The 17,568-nt window shown below is 47.9% G+C and overlaps 1 protein-coding gene across 1 annotated transcript; it reads right to left on the bottom strand.

The window, feature by feature from the left end:
- Window positions 1–278: 278 nt before the first annotated feature.
- EIF3K (eukaryotic translation initiation factor 3 subunit K) lies at window positions 279–13,534 on the bottom strand. Its single transcript, XM_083516047.1, has 8 exons — window positions 13,275–13,534; window positions 10,974–11,072; window positions 10,029–10,149; window positions 8,218–8,292; window positions 6,528–6,594; window positions 4,897–4,974; window positions 2,454–2,579; window positions 279–408 (listed from the first exon to the last, which is right to left on the bottom strand). The coding sequence occupies exons 1-8, from the start codon at window positions 13,331–13,333 to the stop codon at window positions 377–379; spliced, it is 657 nt and encodes a 218-aa protein (XP_083372173.1). The 5' UTR covers window positions 13,334–13,534; the 3' UTR covers window positions 279–376.
- Window positions 13,535–17,568: the final 4,034 nt, after the last annotated feature.

The raw sequence follows: 17,568 nt of genomic DNA on the forward strand, positions 1-17,568 counted from the left end.
AATTAAGAAACTCATGCTCTACCAACTGAGCTATTGCCCCTTTCCAGGAAGTTAGTGGCTGACCATTGAAGAGAGAAACATCAAAGGCCTGCAACTGAATTTAACCCCTCCTTTGTCTCTATCCACCTTCTCTCCAGATATTTGACACCTTTAGCAAACAGCCCAGTCCAGGAATGCACCAAGTCCTTCAGATCTTTCCATGGGGGCAATGCGTTCACTGCTCCCCTTTCAGCCCCCAGAGACTGATGTAGAGGCTGCATCAACACAAGAGTCAGATGTTGGACAGAATCATTTATTGGCCATGGTCTTTTTTACAACGGGGTGTTAAAATTAAATACGCAACAGGAAACGGGAGAGCTGCCGGAAGAGGCCTCCCTCACTGTGAAGAAGCCATGATACTGGAGACACCTGAAAGGGAAGCAGAAATAGGGAGACTTAAAAGGCGGAGCTGCCTTTGAGCAAGTCGGACCAGCGACCCATCAAGGCTAGGACTGTCCAACCAGCAATGGCTTCACTGAGGAGTAAACTTGGGGTTTTCTTAATGCAAAGCAATGATCTACAACAGAGTTCTCCCTTCTACAGCAGGGGGTACAGTACTCACACTGATTTGTCAACCACAGGCATATGGATGCCCCCCCTAAAAACCCAGGAATATTGTAAAGAAGAAGGTTCACACACTTAAATGGGATACTTGCAGAGGCTGTACAGACACTGTAATTCTGCACAAAGACAGAAATTCAAGAGAATTTCATGTTTCCTTTAATATATACAGTGGTACCTCGGGTTACATACGCTTCAGGTTACACACTCTGCTAACCCAGAAATAGTGCTTCAGGTTAAGAACTTTGCTTCAGGATAAGAACAGAAATTGGGCTCCGGTGGCGCGGCGGCAGCAGCAGGCCCCATTAGCTAAAGTGGTGCTTCAGGTTAAGAACGGATCTCCAGAACAAATTAAGTACTTAACCCGAGGTACCACTGTACACCGTATTTTTCCCTCTATAAGACGCACCGTTTCCCTCCTAAAAAGTAAGGGGAAATGTGTGTGTGTGTCTTATGGAGTGAATGCAAGCTGCGCAGCTATCCCAGAAGCCAGAACAGCAAGAGAACAGCGCTCCCTCTCGCTGTTCTAGCTTCTGGCTTAGCCGCCCGCAGCCTCTTCAGGGCAACGGGGAGCCTTCATCCTGCTGCCCTGAAGAGGCTGCGCAGCTATCCCAGAATCCAGAACGGCTGGCTTTTCCGGGAGGTGGAGGAAGGGACAGAGCGCACAGCTCTGTCCCTTCCCCCACCTCCCGGAAAAGCCTCCAAGAGCCATGCTCCCTTTAAAGAGCCGCGCAGAGCATTGGGGGCTTTTCCCCGATGAGGGAGAAGGGCAACCCATTAGTGACAGGCTGCCCTTTTCCCTTCTTGGAGAAAAGCATGCAAGCGCCGGACACACGCTCCACCCGGCTCGTGAAAGGGAGCGCTGAGCAGAGCCTGGGATGCAGACAGGCTCTGTTCAGCGCTCCCTTTAAATAATTTTTTTTCTTGCATTCCCCCTCTAAAAACTAGGTGCGTCTTATGGTCAGGTGTGTCTTATGGAGCGAAAAATACGGTATATTCCACCACCACCCCAGCTATCACGCAGGCATAGGTAAACTCTCTTTCTCTGGCCTTTAAGACACTGTCCAGCCGCATCCCCCACTGGCCCTGTGCTGTGCCCTCCTCTGGTGATTTTACACAGCTGGGTTGTGTCTTTGCACTGGGACAACACCTCTTGCTTACCCAGACAAGAGGATGGAGATAGTGTGACTGGACACACCTTCCACTTATATGTAGTCCCTGGGAGATGAGCCACGAGGGGACGGACTCTCAAGTTAGAAAAGGTCCCCCACCTCTGATATAAATACAGTGGTGCCTCGCAAGACGAAAAGAATCCGTTCTGTGATTCTCTTCGTCTAGCGGTTTTTTCGTCTTGCGAAGCAAGCCCATTGAAGGATTAGCGCTATTAGCGGCTTATCTGCTGATCGGATCAGCTGATAAGCGGCTTAGAAAAAGGGGGGGGGGAGGGAAAAAAACCAGCAGGAACTCACAAGACATTGTCGTCTTGCGAAGCAAGCCCATAGGAAATTCGTTTTGCGAAGCACCTCCAAAACGGAAAACTCTTTCGTCTAGCGAGTTTTCCGTCTTGCGAGGCATTCGTCTTGCGGGGCACCACTGTATGTGCCGGAATATGGGGGGCAATGCCAGCAGTGATTGGGAGCAGGATCTTTCATGCCTTAAGTCATTAGTAAGATGAGTAGGCAAAGCTGTTCAGTTTATCGACAGGCCGCTGAACTTAGCTTTGCTTCATGCTAGAAAACTGCAGAGAGCTCATCAGCCCTGCTTGCAACACAGCCCCCGTCTAGCTTAGGAGATGCTTCAAGAAAGAGGAGGACAAGAGCTGCACTGGTCAGAGAAGCTGAGAAGATGCTCACTGTCAAAGTCTATCTTCTCCACAATGTTCTTGGGCTTGATGCTCTCCTCCTGGTTGCAGATGAAGATGGTCCCAGGCTCCGTCTCCGTCCAGCCGTATTTGCTCATCCAAGACTTCAGCTGGTTGTCTGCAAGAAACAAGAGAAGCGTCAAGGGGCTGGGTAGAGGATGGACATGCTATAAAATAAGTTTCATCCTGCACCTCAAACAAATCCCAGTGGGGGAGCAGACATGACTTAACACTAAATGCTAAAAGCAGCAGAATTCTAAATAAGAGCCCAGAACCATGAAGGAGAGAAAACAGATTAAATTAAAAAGCCGGGGGGGGGGGGAATCAAAATGCCAGTGTAGGTGCCATCATCAGGAAACCCCACTACCACCCTTAAGGCGATATCACATAGTGTAATGGGTATGGGGTTGCTCGTGCGTAAGTTGCCGCCTCTCCTGGCTATGTTGCCTTGTTAAACCTTTCTGTCTGGACAGCCCTTCACTTTGTGGCTGCCTCAGTCGCTAGCAGAATCCGTCAGTGGGCGTTTCTTAAATCTTTTCCAACATAAAAGTTGTTTGACACCCAGTCTCCTCCTACTCTCTCTGCGCGGAAGTCTTCCCCCATCAGCCCCTCTATAGCCCTGGTGTTGCGCTGATTTGCTTCCCCATCTGCGGAGCTGCCTCTCTCCCTGCTGGGCCCTTCTCCAGCATCATTTGAGAGCCTTCCCTCCGCCTCTAGCTCCGATGTCAGTTCCCTGACACATAGCATGATCAAAAACAGTTTCCAGGGGTTCACTTGGCCTCAGTTGATGCAAAAGGGACAGAATCCTACCTCTCCACTGAAGAACATACACAGAAGGTCAGATCTGTAGGCGCAGACCACCCCCCGATTCAATCTAGCTTGTTAAGAAAATTCCCAAACCCAGATCCGCGGGCGACTATGGGTCATTTCTCTAAGGCAGTCTATTTTAAAGTTTTTATGTGTTTATATGCCTATCGCACTTTTAAACTTCAAATCCATTGTTGTATATTGTTTTAAATGTTTGTTTTGCTATTGGGATTGTAGTTCCATTTGCGTTTCTCAAGCTGGTCTCTGAGCGTAATAAATTTCATCTGTACGCAGAAGGCTTCCCAGCAACCCATTTCTTTACTTACCTCCACCCCAAAAGCCAGTGTTCCCTCTCTGCCACGTATAAAAATATTTCACTAGTTCCTGGCTTTAAAAAGAGGTAAATGTATAAGAGGAAGATTTCTAAAGGAACTGAATTATTTTTCCTGGCTCATCTTGGACCACAAGAAACTCTTCATGGACACGGATGGTCAGAGGACTGCTACTGATGCGACGAAACTATCACTAAACACAGAGGCCAGTTCCCAAACTCAATAAAGCAGAGCCAGTTCATGGCTGAAATCAAGGCCACATATCTACAACATCTGCTAGTCATCAAAAAAAGGGATAGCAAGACCCTGGCCATCTTCACGCATCCCTGCAAATCATATCTTGCTGCACACAAGCAAATCCTGTCTGCTTTGCTCCTCCCGGCTAGTGTACAGCTAGAATAAACCATGTACCTTGGCTCACCATGACACCCAAAACAAGGACCACTGTTTGTCTGGCAAGCTAGTCATCACTGTAGTTTGTTTGGAGTGGGAAGTGGAGAGCCTATATCCCTGACATGCAACTGTAAACCAGGGATCGCAATACATTTCCTCAACACTGCTGCAATGCGCTCTACGTGGGCTACCTTTGAAAGTGACTCATAAACTGCAATTAATACAGAATGCGGCAGCTAGAGTGGTGACTGGGAGTGGCCGCCGAGACCATATAACACCGGTCCTGAAAGATCTTCATTGGCTCCCAGTACGTTTCCGAGCACAATTCAACGTGTTAGTGCTGACCTTTAAAGCCCTAAACAGCCTCAAAGGCCCAGTATACCTGAAGGAGCGTCTCCACCCCCACAGTTCTGCCTGGACACTGAGGTCCAGCTCCGAGGGCCTTCTGGTGGTTCCCTCACTGCGAGAAGCAAAGCTACAGGGAACCAGGCAGAGGGCCTTCTTGGTGGTGGCACCCGCCCTGTGGAACGCCCTCCCATCAGATGTCAAGGCAATAAACAACTGTTTTACTTTTAAAAGACAACTGAAGGCGGCCCTGTTTAGGGAAGTTTTTAATGTCTGATGCTGTATTGTTTTTAATATTCGGTTGGAAGCCGCCCAGAGTGGCTGGGGAAACCCAGCCAGATGGGCGGGGTAGTATTATTATTATTATTAATAATAATAATAATAATAATAATAATAATAATAATAATAATAAAGTGAGGAAGAGCGAAGCACACGCAAGTCACTTGCGCATGGCAAACCCTGGTTGATGGCTCACCGTGATATGTGAGCATGGCTGATGTTATATGTTCCTGAGATTCTGAGAATGTGTGCAGGATACACACCCTAATAGTTACTCACCTGTGAGGTCGCCCAGCATCTTGGCCAGAAGCCAGCGGTCAATGTGCTGGTACGTGATCCCCACCACATGACAGATAACTGCAGAGAGACAGAACAAGAGGCTTAGAATTGTGGTTCAACATGGGTTCTGAAGGAACACAGGCTGCCGTTCCTCAGTTAAGGGAAACCATGGCTAGCCAAGGTTTCCTTTAACCAAGGAACTAAATACAGTGGTGCCTCGCAAGACAAAAAGAATCCGTTCTGTGATTCTCTTCGTCTAGCGGTTTTTTCGTCTTGCAAAGCAAGCCCATTGACAGATTAGCGGATTAGCGCTATTAGCGGCTTATCTGTTTATCGGATCAACTGATAAGCGGCTTAGCGGCTTAGAAAAGGGGGGGAGGGGAAAAACCCCGCAGGAACTCGCAAGACATTGTCGTCTTGCGAAGCAAGCCCATAGGAGATTCGTTTTGCGAAGCACCTCCAAAACGGAAAACTCTTTCGTCTAGCGAGTTTTCCGTCTTGCGAGGCATTCGTCTTGCGGGGCACCACTGTATCAACCTGCATCCCTGTGCTTTAAGTTAGGGGGGAACTTGCTCTGGGAAGGGGCTGTGGAAGGACAGAAAGTACAGTGGTACCTCGGGTTACATACGCTTCAGGTTACAGACTCCGCTAACCCAGAAATAGTACCTCGGGTTAAGAACTTTGCTTCAGGATGAGGACAGAAATCGTGCAGTGGCAGTGGGAGGCCCCATTAGCTAAAGTGGTACCTCAGGTTAAGAACAGTTTCAAGTTAAGAACGGACCTCCGGAACGAATTAAGTTCTTAACACGAGGTACCACTGTATTCTATTCCGAACTTAGAAATGAAAAGCGTAATGCTGGTGGTCAACAAAAGAGGTTTAAAGACTCTCTCAAGTCAAATCTAAAAAAAATGTAGTGTAAACACCGACAATTGGGAAACACTGGCCTGCGAGCGCTCCAGTTGGAGATCAGCCTTTACTAAAGGTGTCATGGGCTTTGAAGACGCTCGAACTCAGGACGAAAGGGAGAAACACGCTGCGCAGCGGCAGTCCCCATTAGCTAATGTGGTACCTCAGGTTAAGAACAGTTTCAGGTTAAGAACGGACCTCCGGAAAGAATTAAGTTTTTAATCCGAGGTACCACTGTACCACTGGTAAAACCGTAGCCTTGTAACGACCACTCCTCTTAAGGAGGCTTGAGGAGAGCACATAAACACACATGGAGCTCAGAAAAGTGTGTTCAGCTCCTCAGGGAAAGGGAAGAATGAGCAAGATGGTAGGTAAAGCAAGCACACTTCTTCCTTTAATCAATCTGGCATCATTTATTTGAAGTGCAGATTTTCCACACAACCAACAACGTTTCGGTTTAACCAAAAGGAGATATGTATCGTTAAGGGCTGTATTCAGTGCTGCAATGGCAGAATCCTGCTGGCATAACAGGTCTTCCTTTTCCACTCTTCCCTTCCCCCAGAATCTGCTCGGGGGGGACGGACCTGCAACTCCAATTTTGAGGGTGTGCAGGAGGCAGAGGTGCAACAATTGAACACAGTCCTAAAAGAAATATAGTAGACTGGATTTTAGCATCTGAAGGGGCAAGGAAGGAGAGTGCAGGAGCAGAGAGAAGCCCACTTACATTTCCTAACAGAGTCCTCAAAGCCAGTGATCCCATCCAGGAGATCCATGTTCTCATCTAAGGCTTGCTAGGAAGGAAACACACAAAGATGTCGCTTTGAATCAAAGCAGCTGAGCCATATGCCCTGACATCCCACCCCAATATTAACAAGGAGAAGCTAAACTTGCTTTTGAATTTTAACGAAGCTAAAAATACACCCAAACATCACAAAAGTACATTTAAAGAGCTGCAAAGAAAAAAGGAATTGCAGAACATCAGAAATAAAAAATTTAAGGCAGCCACACCAGTAAACTTATCAAATGCAGCACACTTAAAAAAGCTCTGTGTATGCTTTGCAATATTAATGGATATGCTTATGTTTTCTTTTCTTTTTAATTTCAACTCCTATCAAAAAGATCTCACAGCTGTTTACATACACGATAAGTTAAAGAAAACCCACTTCAAATGATCTGCGCAACAAATACACAAACAGTATCTATATCCATAAATTTTATACAAAGAAAATAAAATCAAAGAGGTGGGGTAATTGATAATATAATATTTCAAACAACACAACATGCATGCACTTATTCATCCAGTCTCACTCACCATCCATTTCACACAATCATTATCACAAGCACTACCTTGATCAGCCACTCATAAATAAACCACTCAAATTCACCAGTATTACAACCCATATGCAAAGGGTCACTGCCAAGTTACACAGATGCCTGAGCCCCACTGGACTATCTAATACTCCTCTTCCATCTCTTACCGGACAGGGGCCCAGATCCATACCAGGGAAGGCTCTTGCCCTGGAGAGTATCTAAGTCGTTCCATCCACTCACTCCAAACGACAGAATCATACCTTAAAGTACTGTAGTTTTCGCTCTATAGGACGCACTTTCCCCCCTCCAGAAATTAAGGGGAAATGTGTGTGCGTCCTATGGAGCGGATGCAGGCTCCTTGGCTTCAATAGCAACGCGAAGCCTCCGAAGCGCAGAGGGAGCGCTCCCTCCGCGCTCCGGAGGCGTCACGTTGCTTTCACTGAAGCCTGGAGAGCGAGAGGGGTCAGTACGCACCGACCCCTTTCGCTTTCCAGGCTTCAGGGATAGCCGCCTGAAGCCTTTGGAGCGCAGTGGGACCTCGCGCTGCGCTCCGAAGGCTTCGGGTTCCTTTTGCTGAAGCCGGGAGAGCAAGACTCTCCCGGCTTCAGCAGAGAGGGAGAGCTGAGCAGCGCCCCTTCAGCCAAGCGGGAGGAGAAATGGAAGGGGCTCCGTTTCTCCTGCCGCTTCGCTGAAGGGGCGCGGAGCAGAGAGGGGGAGAATTATTTTTTTCCTGTTCTCCCCCTCCTATGGTCCGGTGCGTCCTATAGAGTGAAAAATACGGTACATGCTACACAGACTCAACATCCGTTAAAGAATCAACCAACTCTGGTAGCCAACACAAACACCAGCCTCGTCCTCAAGGTGACCCTGAAGATCACCACACACTCAAGGTGTTTTCCTTCTACGCTCCTGTTGACATGTCATTGTTCTGACTGTTTTTGAAACAAACAAAAGAAAAGCGAAGACAAGACAAGTTTCAACCTGGCAACCATCTCTTGGGCTCATATGTCATTCAAAAGCAATATATATATATTGCAATTTATATATATAAATTTTTTTGCAAATCACAAAGGATTGTTGAGTAAGAGATGAGCTTGGCTTACCCAGAAAGCCTGGAAGTGGCAGGTCTCCAGCAGCTCACCCAGGTATAAGATCTGACGGATGGGTCTCTCCTCTTGCTGGGAGAAATGGCATTAAGGCGGCAAATGGCACAGGGGGCAAGGTGTGAGGTTTCTTGCCCCAAATCTTAGGGATGGGGCAGGCAACGAGATATTAACAGCCCACTGTATAGTCAGAACAGAGGTCTTTACGCAGCTACAGGAAAGACACTGTTACCCCTTAACGTAAGTAGAACAGCATCCTTTCTTAAATACTGCTGCAGGGTCATCGCATGGACAGTAATTCCACAGATTATTCACCCCTCCCACTCCTTCTGTGTTGGAACTCCTATTTGGGGACTTCCCTGGCTTTTTTCTGGTCCATGTAGGACCAGACTTGGATAGATAGTTAGCCTTGGTGAAGGCTTGTCGCTTTCATCCCCCCAAAAAGTTTTTGATTTGAGCTTCCACTGAAATGAGGCTGCATTTTAATGTTTTTATGTTGTATTTTAATCTTGTTTTTTAAGATGTATTTCAATCAATTGTTTTTATATTTGGTGTTAGCCACCCATATCCCAGTCTTGGCTGGGGAGGGCAGGGTATACCGTAAATATTTTTTTTTTAAAAATATTATTATTATTATTACTATTATTAGCACCAACTTTATTTCTTGCTGGAGAGAATCTAATAACAGTCTGCTTTTATATTTAAAAGGGAGAGCAGTTGCAGACTCTCTCTCCAGTATTCTTTGGTGAAACTCAGTCTCTTTTTATGCAGCCAGCACAATCATAACACCTCCATTCCGCCAGTTATGCATTATACATCGTGCCAGTTGTTGGAAACTGAAAGAGGACTGCGCTCCAGTCCTCCTTGAGGGTTTCCCACAGGCATCTGTGAGAACAGGAGGCTGGACTAGATGGGCCACCAGCCTAATCCAGCAGGCTCCTATTTTGTTTTTGTGAAGTGCTTTGTGTTTTTGTGAAGTGTCCTTATGAAGTGCAGACATCAGGGAAACATCTCCTCCCCCCAATCCCTGGTCCTTCTTTCCATTTTTTCTCACTTAACGCTCATTCCCAAGAAGAGCTTCAAGGAACCTGAAAACTTGCTCACTACTTTGTGGTATCTTAGGTAAAGATAAAGGGACCCCTGACCGTTAGGTCCAGTTGTGGCCAACTCTGGGGTTGTGGCGCTCATCTCGCTTTATTGGACGAGGGAGCCAGCGTACAGCTTCCGGGTCATGTGACCAACATGACTAAGCCACTTCTGGCGAACCAGAGCAGCGCATGCAAATGCCGTTTACCTTCCCGCCGGAGTGGTACCTACTTATTTACTTGCTCTTTGATGTGCTTTCGAACTGCTTAGTTGCTGTTAATTTTTGGATTTTTAAAAACGAAATGGACCAGAATGGCTCTTGCAACTGACATATACGTGGTGTGATAAAGTTTTTTTTTTATGTCCTGACAATTTCAGTGGGAAAGAAACACATCTTTAGCCTATCTGGCAACGGTTGCAATGTAGCTTGGGGCTACGGGTGGCACTGAGGTCCAAAAAACTGAAGGTTTACTGCCTTAGGATGGTAATATTTCACATTTTCATATCAATTTTAGAGCACCCATTGCACTTCCCACACATTCTCCCAGGAACTCAACAACTTTGTTAAGAAAAGAACAATAGTGTTGCCCCCATGTGGAGGAACAAGGCTTGCCTAAGGGCACCTGTGAGTTGGAATGGAATGGAAGTTGAATCTGGGAACTCTTGGTTCATAGCTCAAGTCTTTGCTCCTGTGCAGCACTCCCTTCCCCTTGGATAAAGGATACATGAGCCTGGTCAATCATGCACTTGCAGAGTGTGAAATCTGTGTGGGGCAGGTTGGTCAGAGCTTTCAGGAGGATCTGGGCAGTGACTGTGGTTTGGAAGAAGGCAGGGTTAAACTGATACCTGGATATGAGATAAAAAGAAAGAATATATTGGGACCTCAGACAGAAAGGAGATCAGCATGTATGTATCGGTACTAGAAATTAATGGTCAAGATTGAATTAGGTCTACTCGGTGTGCGTAGGACCCTCGTACCTACAGGACTGCCTCTCCCAGTATACCCCACGGAGAGCCTTAAGGTCCATAAATAGCAACACCCTAGTGGTCCCGGGCCCTAAGGAAGTCAGATTAGCCTCAACCAGAGCCAGGGCCTTTTCAACACTGGCTCCGGCCTGGTGGAACGCTCTGTCTCATGAGACCAGGGCCCTGCAGAATCTGATTTCTTTCCGCAGGGCCTGTAACACAGAGTTGTTCTGTCTGGCCTTTGGCTTGGAGCCAATTTGATTCCCTCCCCCTCTTTCTTTTTTCTTTCTCCTCCTGTGATGAGGCTGCATTTTAATATTTCAATATTTTAATGTTGTATTTTAATCTTGTTTTTAGGTTGTATTCATTCAACTTGTTTTTATTATTGCTTGTTAGCCGCCCTGAGCCCGGCCTTGGCTGGGGAGGGCGGGGGTATAAATAAAAATTATTATTATTATTATTATTATTAAAAGTAGTCAAATGCAACCCTATAGGTCCAAGTGTTTCACTGTCCTCCCAAAACATGCACCAACCTTGAGAGGCACTTGGTTCACAAACCCATTTACAGATTTATCCCCAAGGCTCTTCACCAAATCAGTGGCTACCCCCAAGCACACCTAGTTTGCCCTCACTTCTTGGAACTGTTTTCAATAGCGGACTCACCGCCCCCTCCCCCCAAAAAGGGCAAGCAAGGAGCCACTCACAGTTTGAGCACAGCCAGGTTGGCCTCCAGGTCATAGGCATTCTCCTTGGCTTGCGTCTCCACGTAGCGCTCTAGTGTGGCCAGATTCTCCGGGTTATACCTGAAACGCAGAACAGATTAGGGTGAGGACCGCCAGGCTAAGGCCGCATCCACACCATACGTGGGCAGCACCGCGGCGCTACATTTAGCACTTGTGGGTTACCCCCCCCAAACAATATTGGGAGCTGTGGTTTGTTCAGGGCGCTGAGAGTTGTTGGGGGACCTCGTCCCACCATTTCACAGAACTACAATTCCCAGAGTGGTTTAACAGCCGATGCCGCCTTCACAGGAGAACTCTGGGGATCATCGCTCCAGGAAGCGGGGGAAACAAGGCAAGGCTCCCAACAACTTTCCTATATGGTGGTACCTCGGGTTACAGACGCTTCAGGTTACAGACTCCACTAACCTAGAAATAGTACCTCGCATTAAGAACTTTGCTTCAGGATGAGAACAGAAATTGTAGCTGAACTAACAAATTGAAGTGGAATACAAAGAAGGGAGGTATGAGGAGGTCTGAGGAAATAAGTGTATGGAAGTTATGTTACTGAAAATTAATGTGTGTTTTTAACGGTTTTTTTATTTTGTATGTTTATTTTTCTTTTTTCTTGTTATATCTTAAAAACTTTTAATAAATATCTTAAAAAAAAAAGAGAACAGAAATTGTGCTCCAGCGGGAGGCCCCATTAGCTAAAGTGGACCTTCAGAACGGATTAAGTTCTTAACCAGAGGTACCACTGTATTGGAGACTCCCAAGCTGGTTGCAATGAGCGATTTAATATCCTAGCCAGGCCTCCATGACAACCATGGGGTTACCTGCAGGCGATCCTTTTCAGGATACTACAGCAAGGAACCAAGGAGGGTAAATGACAAAGTACAGGACCTGATTGTTAAAGCCCCCACAGCCAGCCCCCCATGAAGAAACCAGAGATTGTGTTGTGTTGAGAGCCAGGGTGGTGTAGTGGTTAAGAGCAGTGGACTCGTAATCTGGTGAACCGGGTTCGTTTCCCCGCTCCTCCACATGCAGCTGCTGGGTGACCTTGGGCCAGTCACACTTCTCTGAAGTCTCTCAGCCCCACTCACCTCACAGAGTGTTTGTTGTGGGGGAGGAAGGGAAAGGAGAATGTTAGCCGCTTTGAGACTCCTTAAAGGGAGTGAAAGGCGGGATATCAAACTCTTCTTCTTCTTCTTGTGTATTATTTTATATACATTCGTAGACACTGAAGAGAAGCCGTACATAGCGGACTACTCAAATTTATTCAGAATGGCATAACCATAGTCCTATGCAAAGTTTCCTGGAAGAACCCAATACAGTGGTACCTTGGGTTACAGACGCTTCAGGTTACAGACTCTAACCCTGAAACATTACCTCGGGTTGATTACCTTTGCTTCAGGATGAGAACAGAGCGGCACGGCAGCAGCGGGAGGCCCCATTAGCTAAAGTGGTCAGATTATCCGGGTTAAGATTCTCCGGGTTAAGAACAGTTTCAGGTTAATAACAGACCTCCAGAATGAATTAAGTTCTTAACCCGAGGTACCACTATAGTGTCAACACATTGCCTAGGTGTACATCTCAAGGCAAAGTCTCTCGGGGACAGTTTGGGTGACAAAAGCGGCTAGTAAAAGCTTAGTCCATAGCTAATGGCTATAATGGCTGGACCATAAAGAAGGCTGATCGCCAAAGAATGGATGCTTTTGAATTATGGTGCTGGAGGAGACTCTTGAGAGTCCCATGGACTGCAAGAAGATCAAACCTCTCCATTCTGAAGGAAATCAGCCCTGAGTGCTCACTGGAAGGACAGATCCTGAAGCTGAGGCTCCAAGACTTTGGCCACCTCATGAGAAGAGAAGACTCCCCGGAAAAGACCCTGATGTTGGGAAAGATGGAGGGCACAAGGAGAAGGGGGTGGCAGAGGACGAGATGGTGGGACAGTGTTCTCGAAGCTACCAGCATGAGTTTGACCAAACTGCAGGAGGCAGTGGAAGACAGGAGTGCCTGGCGTGCTCTGGTCCAGGGGGTCACGAAGAGTCGGACATGACTAAACAACAACAACGGCTATAAATGACGTAACGCAGGCGGGAAAGGCGGCGTGCTTCTGAGCACGTGCAGAGTGCCCCTCAAGGAAACAAGGGAATCCCCCAACCCGCGTCGTTTGGTTTCTGAAGTCGCCCCCGAAGGATGGGGGGGGAGGGTTGCCTTGGTAACCGCGACCAGGTCCCTTCCACCCCACCCCCCTGTCAATCACCCCCCCCTCCGGGTCAGCACCTGTCGATGCCCTTCAGCAGCTTCCCCACGTTCGCCCGCATCTGCTCGAAGAGCGCCATGGCACGCGGAACCGGGAGCGGAGAAGGAGGTGGCGGCGGCGGAAGAGGAAGGGAAAGGACCGCGGCCACAGCACAGGAAGCGGAAGGAGAAGGAACAGAAGGCACTTCCGGCCGGGCAGCCTCCGACTTCCGCTTCCGCCGAGGCGCGCCACAGGCTAGAGGTGCAGGACGCGCATGCGTCGCGGAGAAAAGGGCCGAGGAGAGGCGGGCGACGTTTCTGGCCCCGCCCCCTTCGGGGATGAGCTTGGGCTCCTCCCCCTCCCTTCTCCCTCGGAAGATTCTAGGCAGCTCTTTTGCGCGAGGACTAGAAACTTGTGCTGGGTTTTTGAAATCGGAACTTCTCTGGGGCGCAGATTTAAACTGCGCCGGACGTCCATTGCACCAAGCAGAGATCCTGCTGACTGGGACCAGCGCCTGAGCGACAATACGATACAATACTATAATCTTTATTCAAAATAAAAAAAATCCTTCCAGTAGCACCTTAAAGACCAACTAAGTTAGTTCTTGGTATGAGCTTTCGTGTGCATGCACACTTCTTCAGATACACACGAAAGCTCATACCAAGAACTAACTTAGTTGGTCTTTAAGGTGCTACTGGAAGGAAGGAATTTTTTTATTTTGACTATGGCAGACCAACACGGCTACCTATCTGTAACTATAATCTTTATTGTCATTGTCCCATACAGAGCAACGAAATTGAAAAAATCTACACCAGACATTCAGAAACCAACAAGCCTGCTATCCCAGCCTGGTTGACCCCCTAAAAACTCTTGATAAAGGTAAAGGGACCCTTGACCATTAGGTCCAGTTATGGCCGACTCTGGGGTTGCGGCACTCATCTCGCTTTATTGGCCGAGGGAGCCGGCGTACAGCTTCTGGTTCATGTGGCCAGCATGGCTAAACCGCTTCTGGCAAAACAGAGCAGCGCACGGAAACGCCGTTTACCTTCCCGCCGGAGTGGTACCTACTTATCTACTTGCACTTTGATGTGCTTTTGAATTGCTAGGTTGGCAGGAGCAGGGACCGAGCAACGGGAGCTCACCCCGTCGTGGGGATTCGAACCGCCGACCTGCTGATCGGCAAGTCCTAGGCTCTGTGGTTTAACCCACAGTGCCACCCGCGCCCCGCCCCCAAAAAACCTCTTGATACCCCATAATTAAATACAACATACTCACAGAGAGACTACCTTACAGCCATCCATGCAGTTCAAATGGCGGTGCCAGTGGGTTTACGTGGTGTGTGACTCTGGTCACTCCTCCTAATCTCCTTTAGGATGGAGCTGGGCCATTTTTAGCTCCGCCCCCTGTAACTTTTTGTATGCGATAAGGATCCCGCGATTTACCAGGATCAGCCGGACATCTACTGATTGGACATCCCTGCAATAGAATATATCAGTTTGCTGAACTCTGGTTTCTTCAGGGAGGGAACCTTAACACCTGGTTCCCTTTGCGCTATCTCCAGTGGAAAGGTTCAAGGAGTGGGGGAAGGGAAAAACAGGTCTCTGGCTGAGACCCTGAAGAGCCGGCGTCAGGCAGACGAGGCATATAGTCTGACCCGGTGGTAACAAGGAAAGGGAGCGTAGTGGCAAAATCAGAAGTGAAGTGATAGTCACAGCCATGCCCCCTTCTAAAATTGCACAATTACACAATGCTTTGTAATTGTGGATGTATTGCAGCAATCGGTGCAAATCTCCAGCTGTTGCTTTTCTGCTAGATCTACTATGTTCTGTGCATAAGCCAGTGATTCAGAGTTCTCCAATATCATTTTTTGGAGTGGTTCTCCCCCCCCCCTTTTTTGTTGTTAAAAAGTGTGGCACTTACTGTAACAATTTCATGGTGAGTACCGGAACCTACCGTATTTTTTGCTCTATAAGACTCACTTTTCCCCTCCTAAAAACTAAGGGGAAATGTGTGTGCATCTTATGGAGCTAATGCAGGCTGCGCAGCTATCCCAGAAGCCGGAAGAGCAAGAGGGATTGCTGCTTTCACTGCGCAGCGATCCCTCTTGCTGTTCTGGCTTCTGAGATTCATAATATTTTTTTTCTTGTTTTCCTCCTCCAAAAACTAGGTGCGTCTTGTGATCTGGTGCATTTTATAGAGTGAAAAATACGGTATTTTGCAGGGGCAAAGAGCATTGTTTTGCAGTGACTCAAGCTGTGCTTTCCTTGAAGTTCTATCGTAGTTAACAGAACTTGCACACCCTTTTATTGAAACAGACGCACCTTGCGTTTTCAGTATACCTGAATGCTTTCTTTCTGAGCATGCAATGGGCAGAAAGCTCCCCTTCCATGCTGGTCAGGCGGCTCTAAGATGCTGGAGACAGACCCAGCTGCAGAAATACTAAGGGGTCTTCGACTTCCAGTGACCCCGGACTATACCATTGACGAAGGAGCTTCTTTTGACCTTTGCACTCCTGCAAGCATCATAAGCACATAGTTAAACAATGGAACTCACTTCCGCAATAAGCTTTTGTCCGCTTACTTGGACAGTTTAAAAGGAAGATTCGACAAATTCATGGACAGCTCTCCATGGCTATGAGCTGTCCATGGAGGCGCAGGTCAATTCTGTGTCCAGGGCAGCTGTCTACCAGCTCCATCTGGTACGCAGACTGAAACCCTCCCTGCCCACAGACTGTCTCGCCAGAGTGGTGCATGCTCTACTTATCTCCCGCTTGGACTACTGCAATGCATTCTGCGTGGGGCTGCCTTTGAATGCGGCAGCTAGACTGGTGACTGGGAGCGGCCACCGAGACTGTATAACACTGGTCCTGAAAGACCTACATTGGCTCCCAGTACGTTTCCGAGCACAATTCAAAGTGTTGGTGCTAACCTTTAAAGCCCTAAATGGCCTCGGCCCAGTATATCTGAAGGAGCGTCTCCACCCCCATCGTTCTACCCGGACACTGAGGTCCAGCACCGAGGGCCTTCTGGCGGTTCCCTCACTGCGAGAAACAAAGTTACAGGGAACCAGGCAGAGGGCCTTCTCGGTGGTGGCGCCCGCCCTGTGGAATGCCCTTGCATCAGATGTCAAGGAAATAAGCAACTACCAGACTTTTAGAAGACATCTGAAGGCAGCCCTGTTTAGGGAAGTTTTTAATGTTTAATGCTGTATTGTGCTTTTAATATTCTGTTGTGAGCCGCCCAGAGTGGCTGGCGAAACCCAGCCAGGTGAGCGGGGTATAAATTATTATTATTATTATTATTATTGTTATTGTTATTGTTATTATTACTTTTATTATTAAGGCTCAAAGGTGGGAGGCAGCATGATTTTGAATTCAAGTGGCTGGAGTGCTGTAATAATAATAATAATAATAATAATAATAATAATAATAATAATAATTTATTATTTATACCCCGCCCATCTGGCTGAGTTTCCCCAGCCACTCTGGGCGGCTCCCAATCAGTGTTAAAAACAGTACAGCGTTACATATTAAAAACTTCCCTGAACAGGGCTGCCTTAAGATGTCTTCTGAATGTCAGGTAATTATTTATCTCTTTGACATCTGATGGGAGGGCGTTCCACAGGGCAGGCGCCACTACCGAGAAGGCCCTCTGTCTGGTTCCCTGTAGCCTCACTTCTCGCAATGAGGGAACCGCCAGAAGGCCCTTGGCGCTGGACCTCAGTGTCCGGGCTGAACGATGGGGGTCGAGACGCTCCTTCAGGTGCTTCGGTTCTTGCTTGCGGGTTTTCCACTGATGCACTGAGAAGAGGATGCTGGCCAGGGGACACATTCCTTTCTGGGTAGCCATCTGAGGGCCACATGTCAGTGGTGGGTGGGGCCAGGGGCAAAAGTGGGCGGAGCAATGAATGTACATTTTCCCTTCGTACAGTAGGCCAGTTCCTGCAAACACAGAGCCTTCTCTCTCCTTCATCACCAAGAAGCATTATCAGAGTTCTAGACACATTGTGGGCATGCAAAAGCACTCAAGGAAGATTTGCAGCCAGGCCAGTGCAGGATGTGACCAGTGAGAGTCCCAAGGGCTGCACTTTGGCCCCTGGAACGGAGTTTCCCACAGATGTGCCAGACCCAGACCCTTCCCCGAGGGAAACCGATCCTGCAAAAGGGACAGTGAAGAGGAGGAGATAGAGCAGGGGTCCGCAATTCTTTTCAGCAGGGGGCCGGTTCACTGTCCCTCAGACCTTGTGGGGGGCCGGACTATATGGGGGTGGGAGGGGAATGAATTCCTAGGCCCCACAAATAACTCAGTGATGCAGTTTAAATAAAAGCACACGTTC

This window comes from Podarcis liolepis (assembly GCF_965112155.1).
Source record: "Podarcis liolepis genome assembly, chromosome: 7".
NCBI lineage: Eukaryota > Metazoa > Chordata > Lepidosauria > Squamata > Lacertidae > Podarcis > Podarcis liolepis.

Excerpts from the sequence above, each read along its gene's own strand:
- EIF3K (XM_083516047.1), bottom strand. The coding sequence starts at position 13,333 with ATGGCGCTCTTCGAGCAGATGCGGGCGAACGTGGGGAAGCTGCTGAAG. Across the intron at positions 4,975-6,527 it reads TGAGGACTCTGTTAGGAAAT|TTATCTGTCATGTGGTGGGG; the intron begins GTAAGTGGGCTT and ends GTCTCTCTGCAG. Across the intron at positions 2,580-4,896 it reads GATGCTGGGCGACCTCACAG|ACAACCAGCTGAAGTCTTGG; the intron begins GTGAGTAACTAT and ends TGTTTCTTGCAG.